The sequence below is a fragment of the Synchiropus splendidus genome, chromosome 1 (assembly GCF_027744825.2).
Source record: "Synchiropus splendidus isolate RoL2022-P1 chromosome 1, RoL_Sspl_1.0, whole genome shotgun sequence".
Lineage (NCBI taxonomy): Eukaryota > Metazoa > Chordata > Actinopteri > Syngnathiformes > Callionymidae > Synchiropus > Synchiropus splendidus.
This window is the reverse complement of record NC_071334.1, coordinates 30,188,015-30,215,865: the sequence shown is the minus strand read 5'-3', so window position 1 is coordinate 30,215,865 and position 27,851 is coordinate 30,188,015. Positions and strand designations below refer to the sequence as shown.

At 40.6% G+C, this 27,851-nt stretch overlaps 1 protein-coding gene across 1 annotated transcript; it reads right to left on the bottom strand.

The window, feature by feature from the left end:
• On the bottom strand, window positions 1-27,633 carry antxr1c (ANTXR cell adhesion molecule 1c). The gene is made up of 18 exons (XM_053871234.1): window positions 27,250-27,633; window positions 19,951-20,022; window positions 19,000-19,071; window positions 18,199-18,280; window positions 17,643-17,673; window positions 17,498-17,571; window positions 17,355-17,423; window positions 16,807-16,887; window positions 16,632-16,692; window positions 14,931-15,029; window positions 14,724-14,793; window positions 9,411-9,489; window positions 8,480-8,575; window positions 7,453-7,491; window positions 7,201-7,299; window positions 6,955-7,122; window positions 5,862-5,942; window positions 1-2,253 (listed from the first exon to the last, which is right to left on the bottom strand). The coding sequence occupies exons 1-18, from the start codon at window positions 27,417-27,419 to the stop codon at window positions 1,993-1,995; spliced, it is 1,704 nt and encodes a 567-aa protein (XP_053727209.1). The 5' UTR covers window positions 27,420-27,633; the 3' UTR covers window positions 1-1,992.
• Between the last annotated feature and the right edge of the window lie 218 nt (window positions 27,634-27,851).

Sequence of the window (27,851 nt, the reverse complement as noted above, 5' to 3'; positions counted from 1 at the left end):
AATTGTGAAGTCATTTTTCATCAACGCTGCAGTACTTTTGTTTATGCACAACATAATTTGTCATTTTACTGTAAAACTTTGAAAACTTGAAGTCTAATCTCTCCTGTCGGCTTGAATTCGGTTGCTGTTGAATGTAAGGAGATTTCATCTGGACATGAGATGGTTTCTGGATTACATAATTCTATCTAGTAATAGAGAGTATAAAAGTGTTTTTTACTTTTGAAAACAAGTCTATTGACATTATGACCTGGTCAAGATGTTGAACTCAAAATCCATGTGACGCCACTATATTATGTGCACTTGCAAAAGACACTTCCTTACTGCGTGATTCACTCATTCATCATTCTGTTTAATCTAATGTGTTTCAGATTAAGGCACTGACTTGACATGATGTGAAACAATGTAGCATAATGTATAGTAAAATTAAGTGAAACCAAAACAAAGCATAAAAAGGCTGATACACTGCGAGCTGAACCAGCAGATTTGTTCTTCCTCATTTCCAGCCAGAACACCATGAAACATGGGTTAAATTTAGCTTCTGGTCAACTGGTGGCACCAGGTATTTATCTATAATGGGGTTCGTCTGCACTTGTCTGTCTTAGCAGTTAGACACCTTGTCGATATTCAAGTACTCTACTGTTTCTCCTGGGTAGTAAAATAAATTAGACGCTGTTGGAACTGCCCTGCAGTTGCAATGAGACCGGTAGCTATAAAACTGATGATATAAAACAGTACAAAGTACAAATAATGTGTATAAAACAAGAAGAGTGACATTAACCTCATATCTTAGCCCCTTGATTTTGGATTATGAAGCAGGAACTGTGGCAGCCAGCAGTTTATGTATATTTGAACTACTTTGTTTTGTACTGAAACATCAGTGAGGAATATAATCCGAAGCCTCAAGGTTACTAACCAATAAAGAATCATCAGAACTGTAGCAAATCTGTACACTTGCAGGCCCTTCCGACCACTTGACTGGCTTATATGAAGACAACGGTACAAGGATTAGTCCATGCAAAACAAAACAAAACAAAAAAAGATCACCTGAATTCTCAATGGTTTTGCTCAGTAGTTGAGAGTCAACAACAACAACTTTTCGTCAGCTGCAGTGGATTCTTTGGTCATTACATGCTTTGCTGTCCAGCAACAATAACGCCAATAACTGCATCGAGACAATCGCTCTTCAGGAGACACAACTTCAAGTTTGACTGCGGGTTGTGGTACAAAATAATGGGAACATTGCGTGCTCATCACAAAGTTCTTTGAAGTCATGGAAAACTAATGCGTCCCTCATCATTTGCAGAAAATAAGTGAAGACGACGGATCCGATGGAGATCTTGTTAGTGATCGGTGAAATGAATGGCCACAGTTATCAGTGATTTTGAAAAATGAGTGAAAAGCAAAATTAAAGTCGATATTGCCTTTTTGATTTGTAAAATTAAAATCTTTGACACATGTATTGACACATCCTGTACTTCTGGAACGTACTGCTACTTGCTACAATTTGCTGTGCCATCTCTTCTTCATACTTCAGATGTTCTCAGATGTTTCAGAATAATAAAGATGAGGATATAGGTTTTGAAAATAAAAAAATAAAATGGGTCCTGAAAGTTAACACTGTGATCCACAACAGATATTTGTGTGTTTAATATTCTGGTATTGAATTAGCAATAACAATAACAGCTCTGTTTTGATGCTGATGCAGATGTTAGATATTACTAGTGATAGTTTTCATGATGTGTTCCTTCTTTCATTTCATTTTTCATTTCCAGACATAATGGTGGTGTTGATGTGAAATTTTGTGTAACGCAAAGCTTCATGGTTGCAACTAGCACTTTAACTTGACAGTTGGTGTAACACAAGCGCGACATCAAAGCACTATCTTTGGTCACCTTTCAACAGAAACTCCGGTTTTCGAACTGAAAAACAACAAAGTGGCACGTCTGTGAAACCGAAGCAGTGACGTTTGGGGAGAAATTTAGTCTCTTAAATTCATGGATGCAGGGTCGGAGGCGGGCGGGTGGGTGGTGGACAGGGAAGTCCAGGTGGCGTGCGGGATGGTGGTGGTCCTGGTGGTAATTGGCCCATAGGGGGAGCTCTTGCAGGAGGACTGGCCATAGGGGGAGATGGAGTGGAGCGGGCCACCGGGTGGTAATCTGGTGGTGGAGGTGAGGGGATGTGGATGGGAGAGCGAGCCGGGGCTCTGGCTGTGGCTGACTCCTCTTTCACTCTTGTGAAGTTGATACAGCGGCCCTGAAGTAGGAGAAAGAAAGAGACAGGAATTAAAGTGAAGGCATCATGTCTTGGTCGATGGCTGTGATTTTTTTTGTGCAGACTTTGGGTCAAGTGGCAGAAGTGTCCTTAAACTTCCTTTGTTGAGAAGTTAGTCACCACATCTGATGCGTGTCAGAGTCGCTGAGCAATAGACAGTTTATTGCTGACAGCTCACTAATGACTTTAGTGATTCTGTCCAGTATTCAGTTCTGCAAATTTCCGAAATCCTCTCTTGCTTTTGAAAGATTTCAACAGTTTGTTTTAAATTACCTAATTTCATTTTGGACCAAATTCATTTACTATTATTCACCTTGATTATTCTTCATTTTCATGGATAAGTCTCGATGCTTTTGGGAGGAAAGCAGAGTAAGTGACACTCATTCAGGCTGCTTAGGATTAGGGATCCACATTCTTGGGCTTCTGATCCAATCCCGATACTTGAATTTGGCTATATGCCGATACCGATATCAGAGCTCAGTTCCCACTCAGTGGTCATGTTTCTTTCCTCAGGACATCAAAGGACTTTAATAAATGATAGCTTTATGTTGGGGCGAACGTGAACCTCAGATGCTGCTCTTACAATTAGCACAAGGATGGAAAGTGGCATGGCAACCGGCTGACATCATGACCCACTTGGTCTGTGCTAGACGCGGCTGCTTTGATTCCACTGTGCCAGTGAAGTTTTCCATGAGCTGTGTGGTCGGACGGAGACTAGGGAATTAGGAGGAAATGTAACACCGAATACCATTCAAGTGACAAATCAGGCTGTTCCACCTTGACGTAAAACATTGCCAAACTAACACCAGGCATGTTTTGAATTTATTTGCAGTATTTTTGAATCCTCTTTGAAGATCTGGTTCCTCAAAAAATATTTTTGAACTTTATTAAATGTTTTATCTTGATGCCGTCCTACTACAGTGGGCAGACATTTTGGAGGCTGTCTTGTTTCTTACTCGCTGGAGCCCATGCAATTTTTACATACCAGGAAATTAAAATAGAATTTCTATACTAGGATTTCTGAATTAATGAAGCTTTTAAAGACACCAACTACTGTACAACGAGGAAAAATGATTGGAAGTGATCTTCACGTATATCATCATACACCTTTTTAAATATCAGCAGAAGTCTAGATGATGTTGTTTTGCATGATGTCAGACTGAAAAAAATAAATACATTTCCTTCTCCAACATTGAGGGACCTCTATTGGCAGGAAAGGGTGCTATCTACTCACTGTCTTAACAGAGAAAGCATCTCCTTACCTTGAACTTTAGAGTCATTTTATTCCCCTAAAGTTGCTTGAAGCAAATCTGGAAGTTAAAGGCTCATAGGTTGTTGACATCAGTCCCACCAGGAACTGCTATTATTTTGGTGAAATGTATGAAAACGGACTCACTTTATTAACTAACTACCCCTCCAGTTCACACCGTATTTGAATAGTGAGTAAATAATGCGCTTTAAGCTGCGTTGTTTCCTTTTGTAGCCTGGTTGCTGTGCGTGAGTGAGAAACAGCTTTAAGCTTGATGACAAAGGAAATCCAACTTCTTTTTCTCTCAGCTGCCACAGTGTGTTTGGGTAAAACTGCATCAACAAGCTAAAGCTGTACTCTGTTGGAAGAGCCAAGAAAACGCTCTTAAACCAGGAATTCCTGTTAAAATGATTCCTGGAACATTTGGTGCTAATAAGGTATGATGCATGTATAACTCAGGACGGAGCCTGGTCAGCAGGAGGTTTGGCTGTGATCAGGATGCGGATGAGTCCACCTTAGAGAGGGATCACAGTAACACCATTTCGGAATGAAAACATCCGCAGGGAACTTCCTGAACCCTGTGAACCCCTCTAATCCAGAGAATTCTGATGCAAGGACAATAAAGCGTGTGGCTGATCTGAGGAGTTTTACCAGCGTTCGGGCTCACGAACATTAGAAAACAAGCCTATCGTGCCACAAGGAAGTGTCTGAGTGAGAGCCTGCGGTCCTGCTTTATATCCAGTTTAAGACGGTTAATGTGAAACAGGTGTGAGAGCGGGTCTTGGCTCAACACGTGCGGGGGGAGGCCAGACGAGGTGCGAGCCAGGAACACAGGAGGGACAGTTGGACGATGAGTAATGCCTACATGGGATTGACAGCGTTTACAATTTCAGACAAGGCTTTTCTAATCCACACTGGATCAGCAAAGGTTTCACTCTAAAACTATGAATACAGGAATATTAAGACAACCTTTTATCCACTCAGACTGTTGTTGGAAAACAATTTCATTCCTAAATGATGAGTTATATCGTAAACCAGATTATTTTTGTTCTTTTTGGTCATGAGAACCAACTATTTTGCTTAAGTCATGTTTCTCATTTGGAAAGAAATCTCTCCAAACATGGTGTAAATCACTGCGTTAACGGCAGAAGTTCTGCTTTCGTGTGAAAATCAAAGGTTGGAGGAATCAGAAATTACTTTGTTCTTCTACCCCACTGTGAAAACAAAGACCCATTTTTTGTTTCTTCCCCTTAGCTTGACAATGAACTCAGACGCAAGCAATACGTTTGGATGCAGAGCGATAGACTGTGTTTTTCATGTACTCTTTCATGTAGTCCGGGAGCAGAGGCAGAGTTGTAAGAGGTTTTTCCAAAAGATTGAATTGCTTTCAATTTGTCGATTTCCACTGGCTGCGGAGCGCCAGCGAACTGCCGCTTCAATTACGTGACAGTTCTATTTTTGTGGAGCTCTGCACCAGACAGACTATGGCAGACAGGTAATCAGCCAGCTAAAAGCAATGGTGAATCCGGTACATTTCATAATAGTATCATAACATTTCATATGTGCATTGTAAACATTGTGTTTTAACTGGCAAATGTGGCTCTGTACATGACACAGCACTTCTTTCATGACAACATGGATGCTTTCAACCTGTGAAGTTCCGCAGGATTGACAAGTCTCACGTGACCGAATGGATAACAACCACTCAGCTCAGCACGCGTTTCCTGCTCCATGATACCTGGTGGAAATTTGGGGTTTGAGATTCAGTAGATTAACTGCTTTTTGGCATCGATAGTAAAGTGAGGTGCTTTGAAGGTAGAAGGTTTTCAAGCCACATTAAGTTGTTAAACTCTGAACTTTGACTCCTCAGTCAGAGATGGTTGAAATGTCTGAGAGGGGGAAGTCATCTGGTGAAGAAACAGGGGCCAAGAGTACTGGCTTCATGACACTATAATAATAATAGTTTTTCTTTGTTAGCTTCTTCAAAACAAAATGAGTGAATTGAAAGAGGTGACGCCTTCAAGTGCCTGGCTGAAACAGCCACTGGCCAACATTACCTCCATGTTGCTAAACCGTTTGAGCTGGGATTTAAGATTTTAGCTGAGCAGGCAGTGCTTAGACTGTTGGAATGTATATATAAAACTTCATAATCAGTTTAAGTCCTATATATCTGTCTAATAACGTAATTCCCAACTAATCATGTGAGCACGTCTTTGTGAGCCAAACAATAACAACAGGACCTGAACGCCGCTGCTGTGACAAATCTCAGTCACAAGTGAAGGCGAGGACGTAAACAATAATAAGAAACAATATAAATACATCTTTCCTCTTTGATACTCACATGATCGCCCGGCTGGGGTCTCATCAGGGAGACCTGATCGTAACCACGGCGAAACAGAGCCCAGATAGCATCCAGCTTACCCTGGATGAGACAGAAGAGGAAGAGGTTAGGGCAGGTCGAACATCTGGACACCAAACTCCTCCACACAGCAATCTGAGATTTAATAAAAGCTTGTTAGAGACGTTCTGGTGGGTCAGCAAACCTTCAGTGTTTTTGGCTCTCATTGAGTCTCATCAGGGCCAAACATTTCCCCAACACACTCTGCTTGTGAATTCTTCTGATGACCCCCTGTATGTGAGGCTCATTGTGGGATGAGTTTTTATTTGTTTATTTCTTTTCGTGTACTTTGACTTCATACTTTAAAGAGTCCGACTTTACCCAAGGTCTAGACCACAGCTGTTAACCACCATGGGGGAAACCCCCAAAATGTAGACATGGAGGTTTGAATAAGAATAAGAGCTTCAACTGTTGCAGTGTACTTTGAAACTTTGAAATACTGGAGCACTTTTCATAAATGCTTGGTAAACATTTGAACAAACTATTATTTAAAAGCTTAAAAGCATTCTAGACTGAGGAAAAAAAAAACTCTTTTCCTAGACTTCCGAACAGACAAGTCATGATGTCTGTACAGTGTGTGTGGAAAACAGTGAGCGTGTTCAGTCATTTGCTGTGTTACATTTCAGCCTGAGTCACTGCAGCCCTGCTTCATGTGAAAACAGCCTGGCTGTCAGCGCGCACAGATAACAGTGTGGCCCTATAAAAAAGCCAGTGTTGTCACACAAGGACACATTATGGGATACACTATGAGAACAAACAGTACAGACGCCAGGTCTAATGATATGGAACGAGGAGATTCTGCTGTATAAACACAGTACTTCACTTCACAAAACTAAGAAAAATATTCAAACATAAAGTGGTAATAATGGGTTACATTTGTTTATCAAATTAAGAAAGTTAAAAAATACAGAGTTTGCATACCAAAAAATAAAGCTTGTAAACTATGTTCAACTGAATTCCCAATGAAGACTAACAGACTCAAACATCTGCATTTAAACTCTTCATTGTCCAATACTGTTATGTGATGCAGACTCACCCGGATGGGTGTGTACCACTTCCTGTTCTGAGGCTGCTTCTTGTTGTGAGGCTTCTTAGGTTTCGGTTCGAAGGGTTCGTACTCCTGCTCAGGCATTTTCACCACAGCATTTTTGGGTTTCTCCAACTTGGCCCCCTCCTCAGTGGAGCCCTTCCCTCCCCAGCGCACCTAAAGAAGGAAAATATGAATACATTTAGAGGAGTCGTCCTGGGTTAATGTCGTCCATACTGTTCATGTTTATGTTACCTCCATCCTTTTGATGCCTCCAATTCCTCTTCCACCATAATATGAAGCATCCACAGTGGGCCACTTTTTTTTGGGGAGACCATCTTCATCATCTGACTCCTTAATGGAAAGAAATCAGAAATTTTATTTAAAAAAGCTTGTTTTTTAGTGCAGGAAAGAGGCTTTGACAGTGGACTTGACATAGGTGCGAAGAGTATTAATCCATGAATGTGATATTTCATTGATGGTGTACCAAGTGTATGTTTCACTCACAGGCTCAGGAGGAGGTGGAGGAGGAGGCTCTTTGATAACCTGTCAGACATGGACAGAAAGCAAACATGAAAAAACACTTCCAATAATATCTCCTATGAACCCAACCCATTGACCATAGTTGATCGTCTTTTATCCTCTGGGAGGTTATGTAAAATCATCTTGTGTGTTTTGGACATTTTAGGTCTCAAGCAGCACTGGCTTTTTAAAAGATTTACTGACTTATATTATATGTATTTGCTTGGAGTCAAATGAAGCACTCCCAATTTGATTTTGTCAACAGCAGTGCAGTGCCAAAGGAAGTCAAAGTTTTAACAAAGTAATTTGAGACTTCTATACATTTATGGTGGTCCAGCTAGACAACGAAAAATCCATGTTTTTGAAACTAAGAAGAATTAAATTCATTCAAATGTCTTCTTTGTTTGACACCTCTGAAGGGGTTGCCATAGCAAGTCACCCTCCTCCACCTTAACCTTTCCTGTGCACTCTCCCAAGTCACACCTGTCCTCTTCATGACCATCTCTATCAAATCCATGAACCTCACTAGTTAACTTTCTTCGTCCAACATAATCCCAGTCTCTCCTCTATCACTGACTCCCTTACTTTGTCTCAAAACTTGCCACATGAGCTGTCCCGCTGATGTTCTTGTTTCTAATGCTCTTTCCCAAGGCAACAAGGAATTGTCGAATAAAGCCACCTTGGGTAAAGCTTGCTGGCTAGAATGTCATTTCACGCCAAAAATGCCAAAGTTCATAAAGCATCATGGAGGTGGACTTCACTATGATGGTTCTCGTCATGTTTTTCATGAAGAAATCCCAGAAGAAATCGCATTCTGACCGGACATATGAAGAGATGGACCGCGTGAGGACGGCTTTTACTAGAAACAGATTTACTTTAGGATAGATTATTACACTAAACACAAAACATACCCCATGAACAAAGCCTAAGTGAAGTAACGCTGACTTTTCGAATCAAACATTTCTCAACTTTGTTTTGAAATCTGATTTATTTGCTTGTATTTGTTTCTCACCACAGTGCAGCAGAGGGGCCAAAACCACCACATCAAAAGCAAAGCCAGAAGCAGGAACAACACCAGCAGAGTGATGAGCAAGATGGTACCATCAAACTGAGAACAAACACAATTGAGGTCATTTAAAAAGTTGTTGATCACAGCTCAAGGAACAGAGACAGAAAATAATGTATGTATCTGGTTTTGATGATGACAGTGGTTCGTGTTGCTTGTGTGATCCCTGACATAATCTGTCGGTCGCATCGCGGCAGCACAACATGGTTCTCATTAAGGACCAAAGTGAAGCTCAAATGTGGTCGGACTTTCCCTTCTATCATGCGGCAAAGATTCTGGTCGAACGTCTGAGGTTCATCATAGAAGGACCCAATTTTCCAATCGGCAAGTTTGTCATCTTCTTAGCAAAGAATTATGCAAAAGAACAGAACTGTCTTTTGTCTGTGGTTTCATGTCACATTTCATGCACTTACTTTCAGCAAGTCGTGCAGTAGAATTTTAGAGCCATATTGAGTAACACCACATTTTTACCCATTGCTAACGTAGTACTGTGGACTTCCAAAACATGCTGTTAAGTCTGAATTTGAGTGTGATGGAACACTATACGGTTTAGTTTCATGGTGACGCCGGTAATTTCACTGTGTTGTCTAAATATTAGGGCAGTGTATTGGCAGGTATCTTGCGATACAATACGGGAGTAGTGATACAATGCATTGCAATAGTTTTAGTCCCTGGAAATGCTGTTTACTTTATAGTGATGCAACAGTACTGTCTTCTAATATTTGGCTGTTTTGAGTTTGTAGTGGCACAGATGAGGATCAGCACCTCTACATGCTCGACTGCAAGCCAATTGATAATAAATAGTAGAAACAATTCGAAAAGCATATGTTTGTGGCAGCTTGTTTTCTGTCTAAAAAGATTGTTCTCTCATACTTACACACTCAGTGGTGGTGATGTGCACGTTGCTGCTGATGAAGGACAGACCATCATTCATGCTCACCTGAAGGTAAATCACCCTGAAACGCACACAGTACATCAGAGTTGAGAGTACGGCAGAAGAACACAAACAATAAAGGAGAATGTTCCTGACACGTCTTCCAAGAAAATCTCATTTAACTCTTTGGAACTATGTCTTCTATCTTATTTAACTGCAGTTATACTGGGCATGATTCACTCTCAAAAAGCCTCTTCCTCCTCTCTCAGAGATGCAGCAGCATTTCTCAAGAAGAGCAGTGATATCTTGATCTTGTCTTAAGAGACTACATCAACGAGCCCTGTAAAACTGAATCCTGGGAGTGAAGAGGCAAAAACAAATCCCTGCCTTGCCTGGAATTTTCAGAGAATAAATTGAGATTAGGATCTCTTTCCACTTTAAGTAACCATGAACATATATGGAGGCACTGAAATGGCTCACTCCAGGCTTATGTTTTGTTGTAGCATGTAACAATGCTTAGCTGCTTGTAACAGAAGTCAATGTCAAGCAGCTCCAACATCTGCTTTTCCCTTCTGGATTAAGCTTTGATACGTTTCACTATCTTCAACACCAAACCTGTACACTGTTCAAGTACTAGTGTAACCCATATTTTCATGTCTGGTTGTTGTCTCAAATTAATTTCTGGCTCTGTCCTCACAAGTAAATAGAATAGAAGCAAAAGTTGTTTTCCATCCAAAAACTTCCCTCTCTCAATGTTTTCACCCATTTTGTTTTTTCACTGTCTGCGCCTCCCTCCCCCCGCGGGTAAAACAATCCAGAATCTAGGGGGAACTTCAGTGACGTAAACAGAGTCACTTCTAAGAATCGTGGATGAAAGGTATGTCAGGCTTAGTACCCCACGACCCCCATCAGTTGCTTGTTTGCTCGAGGACTGGACAATGTGCATTGGATCTGGCAGACGGAAAGCAGACAGACTGATAAAACTGTCTTTGACTTGAAAAGCTGTCTTGTTTGATAGAAACAAGCTGGAAGGATAAAGGACTCCAGTTAGTAGGTGAAGTTCATGTTCAAAGACTTCTGAAGCACTGATGTGTCAACAATCTTCGAAAAAGAAAACGGGTCAAAACACAAGTGATTTTTCCACTCTGAGCTTTTGTAATGGTCTGTTTTTAATTTCAGGGATCCAAATGTCATCATTTAATGGCTACTGTGTGAGGAGCACGTCCTCAGCAAGTCCTCAATATCTTTCAATGTCTTTCCATTATTAGCTTGCCAAGTGAAGGATGCCACTAGCTGATACATGAATGGACAACTGTTTGTGACTCGCTTGACTTTACACATGTTAAGTTGGTTTGGAAATTCAATAAGATTTCTTCAAATCATTAGGCATTTTTATCACAATTGTACATGCATTTATGTAAACATAACAAAATGTAAACAACAACACTAAGGTCATCATAAAAGATGTCTCTCAGTGAACATGGAACTTTCTTTAATATCAAAGACATGACAATTTGCTCTCATCAACAGTCATTTTAACAGGATTTATGTGCATTAAAAACTCAATAACTTTTTTGAAGTGTCAAATGAAAATGCAACTGTAGCCATTTTGAACAGGAAAAGAAGAAACTGTAATGTCTGGTTATTAGACCTGAGGCCATATTTCTATTTCATGTACAACAAAGTATTTTGTGATCGTGACAGATTCCTCGCAGATGACCAGCCAGGAAAACCTCTTTGGCAACTTTATCTAACTGTGTTAAGGTTGGCATACGGTTCCTTATTTACCTTCTTTTGCAACCTGTTTATTGTAGTTTTGTGGATCAGTCTTTAGTATGCATTTGCTCAGATTGCTTCATAACAGTAATAACTCAACTAAGTGTTTCCATTTTGGTGTTATATGAGGTTCAAGTGAGACGTCAACATTAGCCATTAGCAGACAAGAAAACTCTGTCATTCTGCTGTGGCAGTGTGTGGCCGAATTAGAGACGCACCAGAAAAAAAAAAAAAAAACTATAAGAATTTAGTAATCTAATAGTAATGCAATAAACAAAATGAAAACCTGTAAACTCCTAATCTAGTGAGCACTTCTGGAAGCTACGCTGAAGCAATCTTTTATTGCTCACATCTGGCAGGGAAATATTAACAGGCTGCATTAAACCCTGTTTCTGATGATAACATTCGCCTTCTGTGCAATAGAAACAGAAATCATCACAAGATTTTTCCACAATTTGTATTTTCATCATGAAGAGGGAGTGTGTGCGTTTCTTTTGGCTAGAACACATACAAACACACAGCGGATGAGTTACATGATCTAATGCAGGTGTGTTGAGGACTTTTCATATTTTCATACTCCATGCATTTAATAGTGGTAAAAGTCATTACACTAAAACGCTATTGGCTGTTTTTTTGTTCATGGTAGGATTTAAGCTGTTTAACAAAGGCTTTCGAAACAATGATGAGTTCACCACTGTCAGCTGCGCTTCATAAATCCCTTCACCATGTTGACTCCTTTTTGCACCGTGTCTCCTGGCAATATGTCAAACTTATCTGCAGTTAAAGAAATTCAGCTGACCTAATTCTGGAGACATGGCTGGATGTATTTGTGATTTAAGTTACATGGAAAAACCACAACACCATTGTACATGTTCTTCTTTTAAGATAAAGCTGTGTTTTGTTTTTGCTTAACTATGATTTTTTTTTTCAGATCTAAAACTTTGTTAGTGAACTTGACATGTTTATCAGCTTCACTTGCCTTTTTGTAGGGATATAGAAAAAGTTATAAACAAAGCTTATAACAGTCAGCTGCACTTTTAGCTTGATCCTTGTTTTTCTGCCGAGAAACATCTCAGGTTTGCACACAACTGTAATAGCCATGCTGCTACAATTATGGTTACAGTACCCCACAGAGCCCATATATGCAAACTACTCAAAGTAGCATTAGGGTGATGATTCAGATCAGTTTCATGTTCTTGTGTATCCAGGATTGAGAAACCCAGTCCATTGCTGTGTTTTACAGGGATTGCCCAGAGGGTTTTCACCCTGCTGAGGATCTCTCCGCGTGTAAACACACATGGAAGCACACTTAAAAGACCTAGCGTCGCTATGTGGCTTTGATCCACCACACTGCATGTGGAAAGAGTTGAGGGCGAGTTTGGAGAAATGGGTAGAGCAGGGATCTGAGTGTGGCAAAGACAAGAAAAAGTAAAGAGCATTTGAGAGCGTGGGGCTGAGTTGGTCCATGGTTGAATCCAATGGATGAGCTCTATGTAGTGCTCATAGATGCAACAATACATTACTATCTAAAACTGTCATCTATGTCAAAGCATCTTTGTTGATCAGTCTGAAGAAAGAGATAAAACTCTTTGGCATAGAGAAAAAAAAAATCTGTGTTCTAGGGTTCTTTGTTGAGCTTAATCATTTTGTTGACAAGCAATAAAAAGTGATCTTGTTCTGCAACATTGCTTGTGAAATAGGTCATCGTCTTAAATCTCTTCTTATGAGCTTGACAGTCTGTTTCAATTGTTCTACTTTCCGGTAATCATATTTCTACACTCAGGACATGGGATTGTGTGTCTAGTACATGCGCACACACTTTTTTTTGGTCTGGTTTGGGAATAAGAGAGCGATTATGAGAATGTCTGCACTGGCTTTCTGAGCTCTGAGACAAACCCAGTGGAAAATCAAACCACAGTTATCAGCCTTGCAACATCATCCAACAATACTCGCTTGGTTATTTTCAAGCTGCTGCACGAGGGAAGCTATTAGCCTGGCCAGGTGCTGAAGTGTCTACTGTTAACAGGCTGCTTGAGCATTTCACACAGGATATTTGTGACGGATAGATTTTAGTTTTACAGATAATAATATGTTGTTCTCCATTGAACTGTTCTCTCATCCAAACTTGACAATGATTCAAACTGAATATGTTGGTCAGTATAACAGTTCTCACTGTTCTATTCTAATTCAGGGCAGAATCTGAACAAATGCAAGAGGCTTTATCCCTGCATGTGCTGGCAGGGCTACAGAGCTCCTTATAATATCCTAAGCTGTGCAGGGATAGAGGGAAAGAGGTATGTGGCTAAAGATCATAAAAGGCGCTTAATGTAAAGCAGGCTTTTATAAGGGCAGTGTGCAGATATACTCATGCATGAAAACATATGGGGAGCCAAAGAATGTGAAGTCAGTCAATACACGTGCAGGCAAGATTTCTAGGAACACATGAAAACAGATAAAGGGGGTCCACCTTCATCCCTCATGGGGCCCACGACAAGAACTTAGACAGTTGGAACAGCCAAACATTCCAAAACTAGGAAAGCACTCAGAGAGTGCAAACCTCTGCCAAACAGCTTGGGTCTGCCACCGATCTGTCAAGTATCCGATGTTAAAAAAAAAACCATTAAAAAATCCAGACAGTTTCCGAATCACTCCCAAAACTATTTGATCCATGTCTCATTTCATACTTTTAATCCAAAAATATAAAATATACAAGCATCTGTAAAAAGTTAAAAGACAGCTTTTGTTTTCAGATTCGCCAGCATTTACCTTAGCACTGAGGAACATCCACACAACCCAGAATGCTTTGTGTATTTTCCGCAAATAAAAACACAATTTTTTCTTTGTTAATGGAGATATAAATATTACTAAAACCACTGTGTTATCTCTGCTCCTTTTATGGATAATTTACTTATATATTTGTTACATGGCATTTACTTTTGTTTTATGATCTTTTGTCATCTCTTTTTCGTCTACTGCATTTACAGACTGGGTGCCAGTTTTTGTAATACTGCCGCCCTCAGTCTGAAGTGGTATCTGCATTGAAGGGTGTCCCATTTCTAAGTCAAACATAGGCCTTAACGCTTGGTTTTGAGGGGTAAGATTGAGGTCTATCGAGGGTTGACCTTTGAGGGTTCAGGATTGAGACTTAAGGGAGGAATTGGAATTCACCCTAAATGTTGACAGAAAAAGACCAAATGGATAATGGAGGAACTGGTTCAAGTGTAGTATGTGAAATATATTTATTAAATGAGAAGTCTGTTCAATAAGAAAAAGGAAATGATGTTGAGTGGAAAAAAAGAAAAGCAAGAGAATTTTGTTGTTGTTTGTTGTTTTTTATTAATATTCACTTGAAGTCTAAATTCATTTGAAACAAGTGTGGTATGATGACCTGCTGTCAGTTTCACATCAAGAAAGTCTTGAAATAAATCACCAACCTTCTGGATAAATCATAGTTCAAATATAATTGTTCAGCTTGCAAATGGTGGGTCAGAGCATCAAATATGGCTACGTGATGCACTGGCCTGGGCAGGAGGGACTTACTTGCCGACTTCATCAATGACTGGGGCTGGACACAGCAAGAAGGTGTCTTCCACGCCGGCTGGCTTCTCATCTGGGACACAAAAGAATGCTTGGCTAGGAAGTGACTTTCGACAGTCAATTTGATCCCAGAAAAAGTGAGCTCAATAGCAGCACTGTGGTGACGTGTGCGTTTGCATGAAGGTGCCCAGAAGGTGTCACTTCACTTACTGATGGTGAGGGTGTCGTTGATTTTGAAGCTGCAGAGCACCTGGTTGATGTTTCTGGCGTGCAGAAAGCCGTTACCTCGCACCACCACTTGGAAGGACTCTGATTACACAGGGACATATTGACATGTTACACTCAGCTGGAACATTTGGATGGTGACACGTTACATGGACCGCAGACGTGTTGAGAGAACATGGACGTGAACTCCTGAGCGCATGGACTTTATTTTTCCAGGTGAAGGCAGTGTCATTTGAACTGTGTCAGTGCTAAAATGAAAATGAGATTTTAAATGTAAAAAAGAAAGCGCTTGTAAGAAACACTGTGAGAGCCGACAGCTTCACGAGTTTCAATGAAAGCCAACCTCATTTTGAGTGCATTATTTGCTCCAGACTCCGCTGGGACGAGTGTGAGATGTCTGCCCTCGACGAGTTCATGACTCAGAACAATTGCAATAGATTGATTGTTGAGCAATTTTGAGACCTCTTTAGAACAAAATCTTAAATGAATTGGTCATTCAACAATGCATGAAAATCTATTTTGACCAGTGAGTGACTTTTGACAGGTTGTTTCCAGTAGAAAAACAGCAGGAACCAGATTATCTGACTGCACAAAACCATTCTATTTTCAGAAAACCGTAACCAACAACACACAATTAAATCACTAAAATACATCAAATATCATGTGAATGGAGACAAAACGACTAACTAATTTTTATTCTGTATTGTTCTTTAAGTTGATTTTAGATTTCCTTATGACAGTGTTAAAACTGCATTACTTAAAATAAACATATCTATATGTCTTTTAATAATGTATATGCCTCAGGTGTTATATCTCTTTGCCCTGAAAGTGTGTAATTTCATTTAATTTCAAATCAAACTCAACAATCGAGAGTCCTACAGCGAGACCTTGGGGTTACGCCAAGGGTGGACAACTAGTTCCAAAAGGGCCACAGTGGGTGCAGGTTCTTGTTCCAAACAATGATGATAACACCTTATAACCAGTCAGGTGTCAGTCTGGTGCTGCTTGTTTCAGCTGAAACTGTGTGTGCTTGCAGGCTTGGCACAACCATTTGCACACTAACAGATACATGTGAATGAGGAGACCTTTAAACACCATCCTCATCCTCATGGAACCAGAGAATAATAGCCCATTTCAGTCATGAAAATGTAGTGAAAATTCACCATTTCTGAGATATGTTGTTGAAAAAAAAAAAAACTGGCAACCCAACGTCAGCAAAACAGTTACCTCCGTGACTGGAGCAGTAATAAAGATCAAAACCATAACATTGCTGCAATGATGGCTCCAACTTTTGGGATAAAACGGTTACTCAGCAGCTCTCTGCTTTGGGGAAGACATTATTTAAGGTCAAAAGCAGATGTGAATGAGAGAGATCTCTGCCAAAAGTAGAGTGCTGCGTTTATATGCCAATTAAATGTGAATTTACTGTTATAATTGTTACTTTTGCCGGACGCTTAAGAACGTTGTCTGCTTCTACAACTCCACTGCAGTTAATATTTTACTGACATCACTCTTCTGGTTTCAGGGACATCCTGGAATATAATCCCTGCTGATGGATTTACTTTGTGAGCGAGTGGATGTTCACATGCTTCCTTGGCTTGTCCTCTTGGAAGATGGAGAGTCCAGTGACGAATGAGACCAGGGTTTGAAAAAAATGAGACGCACTGTTGAGAGGTGTCAACTCACCTCCTGCACACACACTTGAGGGCTCAGCAGCCAAAATCTCAATACAGGATTTCTTGATGATCTAAGGCAAACAAGAAAGTAGAGAAGAAGTATTACTACTGCTAAGGTTGTTTTTCATCCATAGTTTGGTAGTGAAATACAACCATTTATACACCATCAGGTACTGTTAACTGACCTTGTCAATGACTCCCCGCAGGGCATGGAAGCCGCCCAAGACAGGAAACACGTGCTCAATGGTGTCTGCAATAGTCGCCAGCTAAAGAAAGAGTGAGAGAGAGGTGTGTTAACAATTTGACAACCTGCTTGAGGTTTACATTTAAAGCTGCTGGGTTGAACGAGACCAGGAAACTGGGTCATATGGTTTGTTATGTTACAAACCGTTGTTTAATATGCAGATGTTTTTCCGATTAACATCTGTGTGTGTCTGTGCGTGTCCGAGAGGCATCTCAGGGTTAAAAATAACTGTTTTTCTTTTTCAGGAAATTTCAAAATTATGTCTTTTCCAAGTAGCAGTCAGGTTTCAGAGTATGCAGCACAGAGTATGAACTTAAGATGTTGCATTTCTGGTTTACTTGGCACTGGTGTTGGAGAAAAATAGTCCCAAGTCTGTCATGAACCAGAGTTGACTGCGTACCAAGCATATTTATGGACCACAGTCGAAAACAAATTCAGTCAGTGCAGCCGTTGACCTCAACAGGCACAGTTCTTAAGCCGTAGACTTACCTGTGTTTCATTGAAATCTTTGACTCCCACGCAGTAAACAATGGCACCAAGTGATCTGGCTCTCACTGCCTGGTAGCAAAGAAGAAACATTGAATTAAAAATGTCCCCAGCTTTAATAGCGTTTTACATTTATAAGGTGCCACCTCTTGTTGGGCTTTGATGAGTTGGTCTTCCAGCAGTTCTCCATCAGTCAAGGCAATGATCACACTGGCCGTGCCTGGACCATAGCAATACATATCAGTGTGGAACTCTTGAACTTGAAAAAGGTGAATCACATTTAATACTTACCAAAGTTCTCCTGATATATCTGCTCGTTTGCCTTCAAAGAAAAATGAGGAAATGGTTTGACATGCAATCCAAATAAATTTACTTCAAACTACATGGATCTGAGACTCTTCCCATGACCTTTGGTAGGTTTCCTTCCAGATGTTGGGCTTGTACCCCTATTGCTGTCCTCAAAAATGCCACTTTGGCGGAGGATTTCATTTTATAGCACAGGCACATTCACAAGACAGTCTTCCTATCTTCACTTGGAATGACTAATGCATCATCACGCAACATGCAAAGCTGAGTAGGAGACAAAAGTCCACTTGCGAATAGTTACTATTTGACGCCTTGGGAGTGAGAATGTGTCCCAGAGTGGGACTGACTAGTGGTCTAATATCTGGCTAATATCATTAGTCAGGGTCAGTGTTTTTCCTTGAACCTCCTCATTGATTTTGTTTGTCATTGACGGTTGTTAGTCCTGTTGTTTAAAGAGCCTGAGGAAGTAAATATTATGACTTTTGTTGGGCCCATACTTAAATATCACAGTGACATATTGAAATAATTATGATGAACTTACGCGATGCAATCCTAGATGCATGAAGGTATCTCCACCTGGAATCTCTTTTTTCAGTGAGTTGAGCCCCTTTCTGATGTCTATCCTGGATGACAAAAAAGTGTCAGTTAGTACATGAGTACTCCATTCGATTGCTACTGTATATAATAACATAAACTTGACGACTGCAGTCAGATTAAATCACTATATTTCATGTATGTAGTTAGTTAACTGAGTGTGTACAGTATATATATATATGTGTGTGTGTGTGTGTGCATGCGTGTGTGTCTGTACTTTAATAACTATACTTGTGGGACAAATTCTTGAAAACACACCTACTTGTGGGGACATTTTTGCCAGTTCCCAAAGGTCCAATTTGAAATACTGGGACATTATAAATGGGTATAAGTTTGGTTCAGAGTCCTGGATAAGGTTCACCCATTTTTGATGGTTACATTAGGTTGAGGGTTATAAGCTGGGGAAAGTTTTATGGCATAATAGTTCCCCACAAGGATAGAGATACAAATGTGTGTGTGTGTGGCCAATTGACAAAAAAAAAGTTCAACCTTGCTTACTTTGTTTAAACTGTGGCGATAATTATTCCTGTAAAATACTATCAAAAAACTGTCCAGCAGCAGTTTCAAGGCTCCCATGGGCCAACTACGAAGTGGTTTGTCGACCATCTGCTCTCACTCTGGTGTGATGGTTTGAGTTTATTTCCCAGCTGATTGTTTGTGTTGCGTGAGAACTCGTGAGAGGAAGAATGAAAACGTGTTTCAAACCATCACTGGCCAGACTTTGATACGATTCCAATGAACAACATACCTGTTGTCAGTCAGTTTCAGAATGGTGGAGGCTCTGGATGAAAAGGTTATGAAGGACATCCTCAACATGGGACTGAAGAAAACAAAAACATCATGAAGTTGTTTTGTTTAAGTATGCATTCGTGCCCGGAACATCAACAGACTTAGGTTGACTGGAATTTTCCAGCTTATCGCGCAGTTTTCCTCAAAATAACACGCTGGTAAATGTTTTCTTGAAACAGGCCGCTGCTATGTAAACATTAATGACTGTAAGCTAGGTAGCATAAGAGAGAGAAATGTGTCTATTTTTGACGTGTATTGTTGGTGTTGAGATGAACGTGGCGCACATCCTCCAATGAAACCGACTCATCTAAAGATCCATCATTTTCTCATTACTGACTGTTTAATTCCCACCAGTCGCTCCTCACACCTGCTTGCCAACACTTAATCAAGTCAAACTGAGCATTCCCTTTTTGACTGTCTTTTTCTCCTGTCATCATTTCCTATTCATTTTATTGCCGTTGTTGCCCTGTCTTTTATAGCCTCTTACTATCAGAGTTTATTTGTAGATTTGCTTACTCGTGAAAAGCACATTACTAAGCTGCTTCGCATCTCTGTTTGACTTTTCCCTCTGCCAAGTCGTTCAGTGAAGCCTTGGAAAAAACATTTTTTATTTCCGATGTAAGCAAAGAAAAATGACTCTTGCTGCTAAACCTTATGCTACAAGACCTTTGTAACTGCTTTGTGAAATGATTAACATGTTTGCTGCTGAGTGACTTAACATATGGTAGTCCTAAGCACTACTCTGTTCCTCCGCAGAGAGCTTCATTGCAGGGTGCCAGGAAGTCCACAGGCTACAAGATAATTTAAAAAGTATTGCTCTTAAACTTCCCATGCTACATCTGTGTACAATGGACATCTAAAGCATCCCATTATAATTCCGCTGAGGGGTACAGTATTTAAAGTTTGTTACCTTTTAAATTTCTCCGCTAAGTTCTCCACAAAATAGTAAATTTCCTCCCAGTGATTCTTCACACTGCCAGACCTGAAGAAGAAAAAAAAAAACAAAGATCATCAGCATTCAATATAACGTTATTAACAACTAGAATAGCACTCAGAGAGCTCAAACCTCCACCAAGCAGCTTCAATCTACCCACAACACAATCTCCTGAATGACAAGCATCCTTAAAAAAAAAACCTGGATGCAAATGTGCTGGAGATCTGTACAAAACAACTGCGGTTGAAATTGAACTCAAAAACCTTGTGCTTTGACATTTGTTACTCAGAAAATGATCCTCCTAATTCCTTTGTAGGCAGGAAGACGACTAGTGAGATAATCGCTCTGCTGGTGTGGTCTGTTTTCTAGATCAGCCACCGGCTGTAGCCTACAGGCTGAGAAACCTTGAGTTCCTGGTGTCCCCGGGGGAGCAGCCATAAAGTTTGGCCATTATCCAGAGAGAAAACTGCCAGAGGTAATTTCTTTCTTCATTTCCACTGAGTCGACTATGAGTGTATGTGGGTGCAGGGCATGTGTTCCAGCTGCTGGTCAAGTTTGGAGAGGACACAGGGGAAATTAGGTAATTGAAGGGGTCAATTGTCAGGATGGAGGTCAAATAAAATAAGGTCACGGCAGGAGGAACTTCTCTAGGTGTTGCCTGACTTGAAGGTCGAAGGTTAACTTCACGATTCTTTCAACATTTTGGAGAACTCTGGTTGCTCGACGAATGGGAACAGGGATTTGGCTATGAGGGTTCTACTAGCTGCGAGTAGAATCTCTTGGGTGGAGAGAATTATTAACATTTTTATAACTTGTCAATATTACTGGTATATTGTACTGTTCATACAGAACGTCAAAAACATGAATTAAATTCGTCTGTGATTATGAACTTAGATTAGAGAGGAAACCTTGGAGTCGCTGAGAAAATAAACATTGTGTGTTACATTGGTTTCAAATATTATGGTGACATCAGGGTAAAGAAAGACCAGGGTTTTTCCCATCATGCCTCACTCCTAACAACAACAAGATTGTTTGCTGCTGGCAGAAACTGTTGTTGCATAACTGCTATTTTACTTTAGAATCTAGTGAGCACCAGCCGTTCAGCAATGTTTTTGAAATTTTTTTACATGGCCACCACTAGACAAAATGCTTCAAATATATCTAGGGAGGCTCTAACACTTTAGGGTCATATTTTATAACCAAGCAGAAAAGGTGGGCCAGGAATTATAATAATGATGAGAATTTCAGAAAACCTGTTGCGCTACCAGAAGCCTAGTTATTACAGCAAACTATCTACAGAAGGCTGCTGTCCTTCGTCCATCTTATCAGTCGCTATCATTTCAAGCAGACTGATGGACACTTTTAATACACCAACCCACATGGCTTTTATGCAAGAGCAATGTGCATTTCCCGCCTTTCCTTCAAGAAGGCAAACATTGGTCATCTTGACATTCTGTGTAAGCAGTTTTTCAGCAACCTGTTCCCCCACATCAAGACGTTTAATTCTTGGAAAGCTGACAGTGCAGAAATGAAAAGGACAGGACCTTTCAAGTCAAACAAAATCCTCCCAAAATAAAACAAAGTTTGCGGTAGGGAAGCACAGAGTGGTTCGATCGGATGTTCAACACAATGTGCCCTGCACATAGCAACACTCAAACTCTCATCGCTCATTTGGAGAGATGGCTTACAGAAATGGCAGCGGCCAATTTCTGATGCCGCATATTCCATGACTGCAACTAGGGTGGGGGGAAAGTGTGGTCAGCGTTCTGGGTTTTGCAGTATAAAGTCATGCAAAGGTGCCATTTTGTGTATTTATTTAACACCAAGGTGAATCTGAAGACTCCCACCTTTGGTTTCTTATGCTTTTCTACATTTCTGGACCACATTGACTCTTGTTTGCCTTGGAACAGAGCTATTGTTTAAGACGGCAGCAGTCGTGGGACTCTGGCCTAGCTTGCAGTTTCATTCACCTGTCCAAACAAAACTGGGAAAGGAAGTGGGACATTTCATTCTATGAATCTAGTTGAAATTAATTTTTAAAGAAAATTTCCCCCTTTTAATCGTTTCATCAGCTTTTCACAGCCTGTCTTGAGTCTCTTTACATAAACTTTTGGGGTTAGAAGTTAAAATCGTTCTAGTGTTTTCGTCCACTTCTGATGGATTACACCCATGAAGCAAGGTGAGGTGAGCTCAAAGACTGAAGTATAGATCGCTGACCTGCAGTGGAAGTAATAACAGCCATGACCAGGGTTTGATGTCAGGGGTCGAATTATATGGTCTAGTAAACAAAGACATGCCTTGTTCTTTTCAGTAGAAGTCAGTATAGGTAAAGACTAGATACTGTAAAGATTCAGACATTGCCCTTCAGTGTGAACCCTGACAATTTATCATGGGTGAGCTACGATGAGATACATCGAAACAGTTTGTTGTGTAATGGCGTACTTATTATTTTAGATATTGATAATTGATAGGAATGATAAATGTTGATCAACGCCAATGCCTGCATTCTTCCCCATGTTCATGGAGTCTGGGACCTATCCCAGCTACTTAGGGCAATGTTGTATAGAGTAACTTGGTTATTGTTTTCTGCATCTGACAGCTGAGGTGATGAATGTTTTTTAACATGTTCTTCAGTCATGAATGAGCAAGAGAGCAATATACAAATGGAAAAAAATTGCATTTTTAACCTTACTTTAATGGAATCTCAAGACAAAATCTTCAGCAGTTTTTCCTGGTAGTCAAACACATCAGTAGGATTTATCAATGAACAATGTTCCTCAGGTCTTGAGTATCTTAAGCCATGAGCATGTTCTTTGGCAACTCCTTTCTTTACTACCCAGCATACACTGCTCTCCCCGGGACAGGAGAATGACACATGTGGGGAAAAGCTCTGTTGGTTTAAAAGCTTCGCAGGCTGCTGCTTCTTTCTCACAGTTTAAGTGACAAAGAAGGAAAAATAGAATACTCCAGAAGAATCCCAGCTGAAACTCAGGAGGCTGCCAGCCATTCCAGTCTCTCCAGACCACCCCAGCCAGCAGCCAATGACGTTGCTGCAATTTAACTGAGTAGGCACAAGGCTTTGTTTGTTTAAAACCACTAACCTACTTTTACAGCCATTTCTCAAGTGCATATGTCTGAGCTAATGCTGCATCTCCAAGGTGCAACTTCTGGAAGAAAGGCAACAGCTGATTATAGGCTTCTGCAGCTTATAGAGCGTAGCTTTATATAAAACTTGCCTGTTTCAGCTATACTTCTGTGTAACTGCAAGCCTGCACTAGAATGATGAAATCTCTTCAGTATGCATCACATGATTCTATTTAAAGCACTTGAAAACACAGGGAGCCAAACACAGCTAAAGGTCTCGCCGAACTGATAAAAACCTTTATGAACCACAGCTGTAGTCTCTAGACTCGTGGCCTGACTGGACTGTTATTTTTGTCAGCATGATCAAACGCCCACACCTTCCTGATGACATCAACAATAGCATCAGACCGGAAATATTAGACCTCTCAAAAACAGATTACAACTCACCACTGATTCACTGAAGATTTATTTATGTTTTCAGGATACAGCTGCAATAAGACCCTGTCAGACATGACAGATAGAAGAAAACAGAAGTGAAGAAATCTAAGGCAGGAATTGATTATGAGTGGCCAGTTCAGTGGAAAAGTAGAATATAGCTACGGCAAGGAAATGTCTAAATAAGGTCAAAACTTCTAAATAATCATAATAATGAAAGAAAATAATAATAAAAAAAAAAAACAATCTTTGACGGCTATTTACTCGATTAAAGTACAATAACGTTAGTTGACATAATAATGAGAATAAGGGATAGTGATACAGTTTTCATTTCATTATATATATATAAAACAATGAGCGTTGAACTTAAAGGGAACTGTGTGTGGGAACCACCAATGTCCCTTCAATTGCATTTAAATCTAGTGCTGAAACCATTAAATAGCACTGTTTCCTGTGCTTAAAGTTCAAGAAAATGTTTCTGATTCAAGTTTCTGATTTTGTGTCTTTTGTATTGTGGTACATATTATGATTGATACCGCTCATTTACTGTAGATGAGGTGCCCATACACAAGTTAGATCGGAATTCTGGATGCTTTGTTCAACCTTTTTTTGTTTTCATTAGTGTAGATTTTCTTACCATGCACATGACACTCTTCTCTCTGTTCTCTTTTGTTCCTTGTCTCCCTTGTAGCCATTCATTTGAATTAAATAGAGGTAGCCAAATCGAGCTCCCTGTAGCAGGTGACTGTCATCTAGCTTTAGAATGAACTGGCTAGAATGGTTCAGGTAACATGGTGGAATGTACCATCACCCTTTCCCCAAAAAGATCCAGCTGAGGGTATCGTACCCTCTGGATCCAATCAAGCTTTCACATTACAGCAATTTGATCAGTGGTTGAAGATTATTTATTTGTGTGTGAGATCATCCGCGCCACCATATTTACAACTTGTGTCATCCACCTCATTGTACGCACTCGTTTTCATTTCATGAAAGGCCCTGTCTTGTGACATGTCACTGCCATGTGGTGCATTATCTGCCCTGGTTTGCAATAAGGGCCTTTGGAGTTGGTTTTACAAGCCAAACACAGCAGCGTTTCCTCATTATCCCCAACTGCATGAACCTACTCTCCATCTACAGCAAATTGTGTTCACCCACAAAGCATCAGCTCCCCAGCCACGTGGCATTTTTATTTGAAGGCTGAACACAACCAGGTTGCAAAATTCCACATTGACAAATAACTTGGTTTAGTGTGGCGAGAGAGACACACATTTCCTCGTAAGGTAGAATTTATCATTTAAAAAAGTCAAGAATGGCTGGGATGCAACAGTTTTGCTTTAAAGGCGTCTCATTCATTCTTGGTCGGTCCTTTATTTCATTCTGTTGGGTCAGTCCATCAACATAAGCAATGGAGATTTATATTTGCACGAACTAGGGCTATTTAGAGGCTGTGACTGTAGAGTATAAACCAAGTTTCTAACATTCTTCCAAATAGAATTCTTCTTTCTTTCTTTCTTTTCTATTTCAAAAGGCTTGGCTGATGTCATACAAGGTGGTGATCTCAACAGGCAGCTTTTAATCGACCATATGGCCATGTTTTGTTTAGAAACTAGGAGTCAAGTATGATTCATTGTTAGCTTGACTTGGGCTGGCCAATAATACCCATAACTGTATGTCATTTAAGTTGTTGTATAAGAAAGATTCACCACACCAGAGGTCTTTTGGTCCATATGATTCATTTGGGGAACTAAGGTCTCTCACTGCCGACAGACTGCCATCAGCAGGCATATGAGGAATGAGTCCAAGATGGAATCAATCCTCTTGTTTGAAGTGGAAGTGAAGCATGTAGCGGAGCTAAAAATAGCATTGGATGTTGCAAACTATTGTTTTCAGTATTTTGAAAGTGGCCTCACACATGGTCAACAGGCCTGTTGACCATTGTTGTTCAGTGGCATAATAAAACCCGTGACACATGTTCTACCAACAAGTTAGATTGGTAGAGCATATGACCCATGATGTTTTTGCAGGAGTGGGTTTAAAATCAAAATTAGAATAGCTTGGTTTTGCTAAAGTTGTTAAGAATGTTCTAGACTCCAAACAAGCCTTTACATCGACTCTATATACATGTGATTTCACAGGACCCACACTGATTTCTTCAGCCAGAACCAAATGTTTTAGTGAGGAGAAAGTGCTAAAATGGAGGAGCAGCACTTCATTCGCTGACATTTCCTCTGCTGCAACTGCTAAAGTCCAGCTCTGAGATGTCAATTGACCACAGCATTTTTCCTATGTGGGTGTGCAAAGAGCGAAAGCTGGAGGAGTGAGCAGTCACTCTGGAGCAAAAACGCTACCTCCACAGTTGGGACTGGCTGGAAATTATATATACAGTATATATATTATTTCATGTTTGGACCAGGGCATTTAAAAGTTTAAGCAACTTGTGGAACACCCCTTTCTCTGGTCTCATGAGCCACAATCCCCTAAGACATTCGAGACATTCCCAAGCTAGAGTGTGGGACGTGTTTGTGTCTGATCTTGGGTCTGCACTGTGACCTTCTCCTTGCTGAATGGTCCTTGAGAACCACCGCAGACACCCAAGATTTGGAATTGTGTTTGGAAAAGGACATTGCAAGGACTCAAAGGTGGTTGCTACATACATTTGCACTGTTGATATGGCAACCATTTACCCAAGCAATCAGATGAAACACATGTACATTCATCGTTACTTATTTTTTTAACATGAGAGGAAGTGTGCTGTAACTTCAATTTCCCTCTGGCAGGAGGCTATGGTCCATCCAGACCAGAACCTCCTGTCACAGGAACAGCTTCTTCCCCTCGGCCATCAGACTGCTAAATTTGTGATCAGCCTTTGTTATTTTATTTTATTTTATTAACAGGACTTTCCTAGTTGGTGGGACCCCCACTGACCATGGCAATGAATTCTATTCCAATTCTGATTCTGTAGTAAATGTTGTGTATGAGCCACTTTGCAGTTTAGCTTAGACAGGGCTGCCAACACTTGAGACTCACAAAAATGATGCTTTTCACACAAACTTATGCCACATCCTGCACACATATCTGGCCAAGCCAACTGACATATTTGCTCCAGGGTCCTGGAAGAGTCACTGACTGAATCCTACAGCAGGTGTCCAGGAAGGGGGGTGGAATCATGCAGTTGGTTTCTTGACCATGTTAATAAAAAGCAAATTTATGTATGTTATTTAAATGAATTATAAAGAGAACAAACTCAAAGCCAGTGCCCTTTCACATGCAAAGTCTCAGTCCAAAGTTCTCTCAGCCAAACAAATGTTGTGTAGGGCTGTGTAGTTGAATGTATTATTAATTTTTAGGTGCTGAAACTATAGTAAAAAAGTTTCTATTACAAAGGAAAGTCATGGTTGGCCGGTGTTGTGGGGTTTGAAGGTATCAAAAGCACCTTGTCTTTGTGACCTGGTTCCACAGAGCACAGCTCTCTGGTGGAATGGTGCTGTCAATAACTAAAAATAAGCCTGATAAAGTCAGCTTTGAAGCCGTTGTTGAAAGGTTTTACTGCACTTGTTGATAATCGTGACACTTTCAATGACGCTGTTACCTAAAGGCAAAAATAAAAGCCGCACAAAAGCCCCTCTTACTTCTTGCTTATTCAGCATACTGTACGTGACGTCACCGCACACGCACAGGGGTCTTTTTGTCGGACACCCCGCCGTCTTATAACTTTTGGTGAGTCACGTTTTCGGTCAACGGACTGGGTTGACTTACTTATCCAGGACAAAGTAGAGGTCGAAAGCGCCCTGGCAGGAACTCTCCTCCTCCTCCTCCTCCTCCTCGTACTGCAGCCCCGGCTCGGCTCGCGTGGATGGTGAAGAAACCAAGTATAATCCCAATATGACGAGAAGCAACGACACGTGTTGATGATTTCTCGACATCATTGCCGCCGTTCAAAAACAAAACAAAATCTTTGTTTTCTTAAACTGATCCAGAGTCTGCCCAGATGCAACAAAAGACAGGATGCTGCGCGCGTTATAGACGGAGATGGACACACTGGCCGCTGTGTGGCTGCAACATGCTTTGAAATGTCGAACAAAATCCGAAGCAGGACGCATAAAATAAGAAGGGTATAGACGTGAGACTGAGTGAGCAAGTTGTGCTGGCGCAGGAGGATCTGCGAGCCGGGGAGACAGACTTGGCTGAAATGGTCCAGGTGTCATATTTCAACTTAAAGGAGGAGAGACGACGAAAGAGGGAAGTGGGTCATGATCTAAAAAATACTGCTCCTCCCTCATGAGGCTGAGAGTTTGGAGATGGGATGATCATCAGCGCTCAACTCCGCGCCCCGGAGAACAACCTCATTCATCACCGCT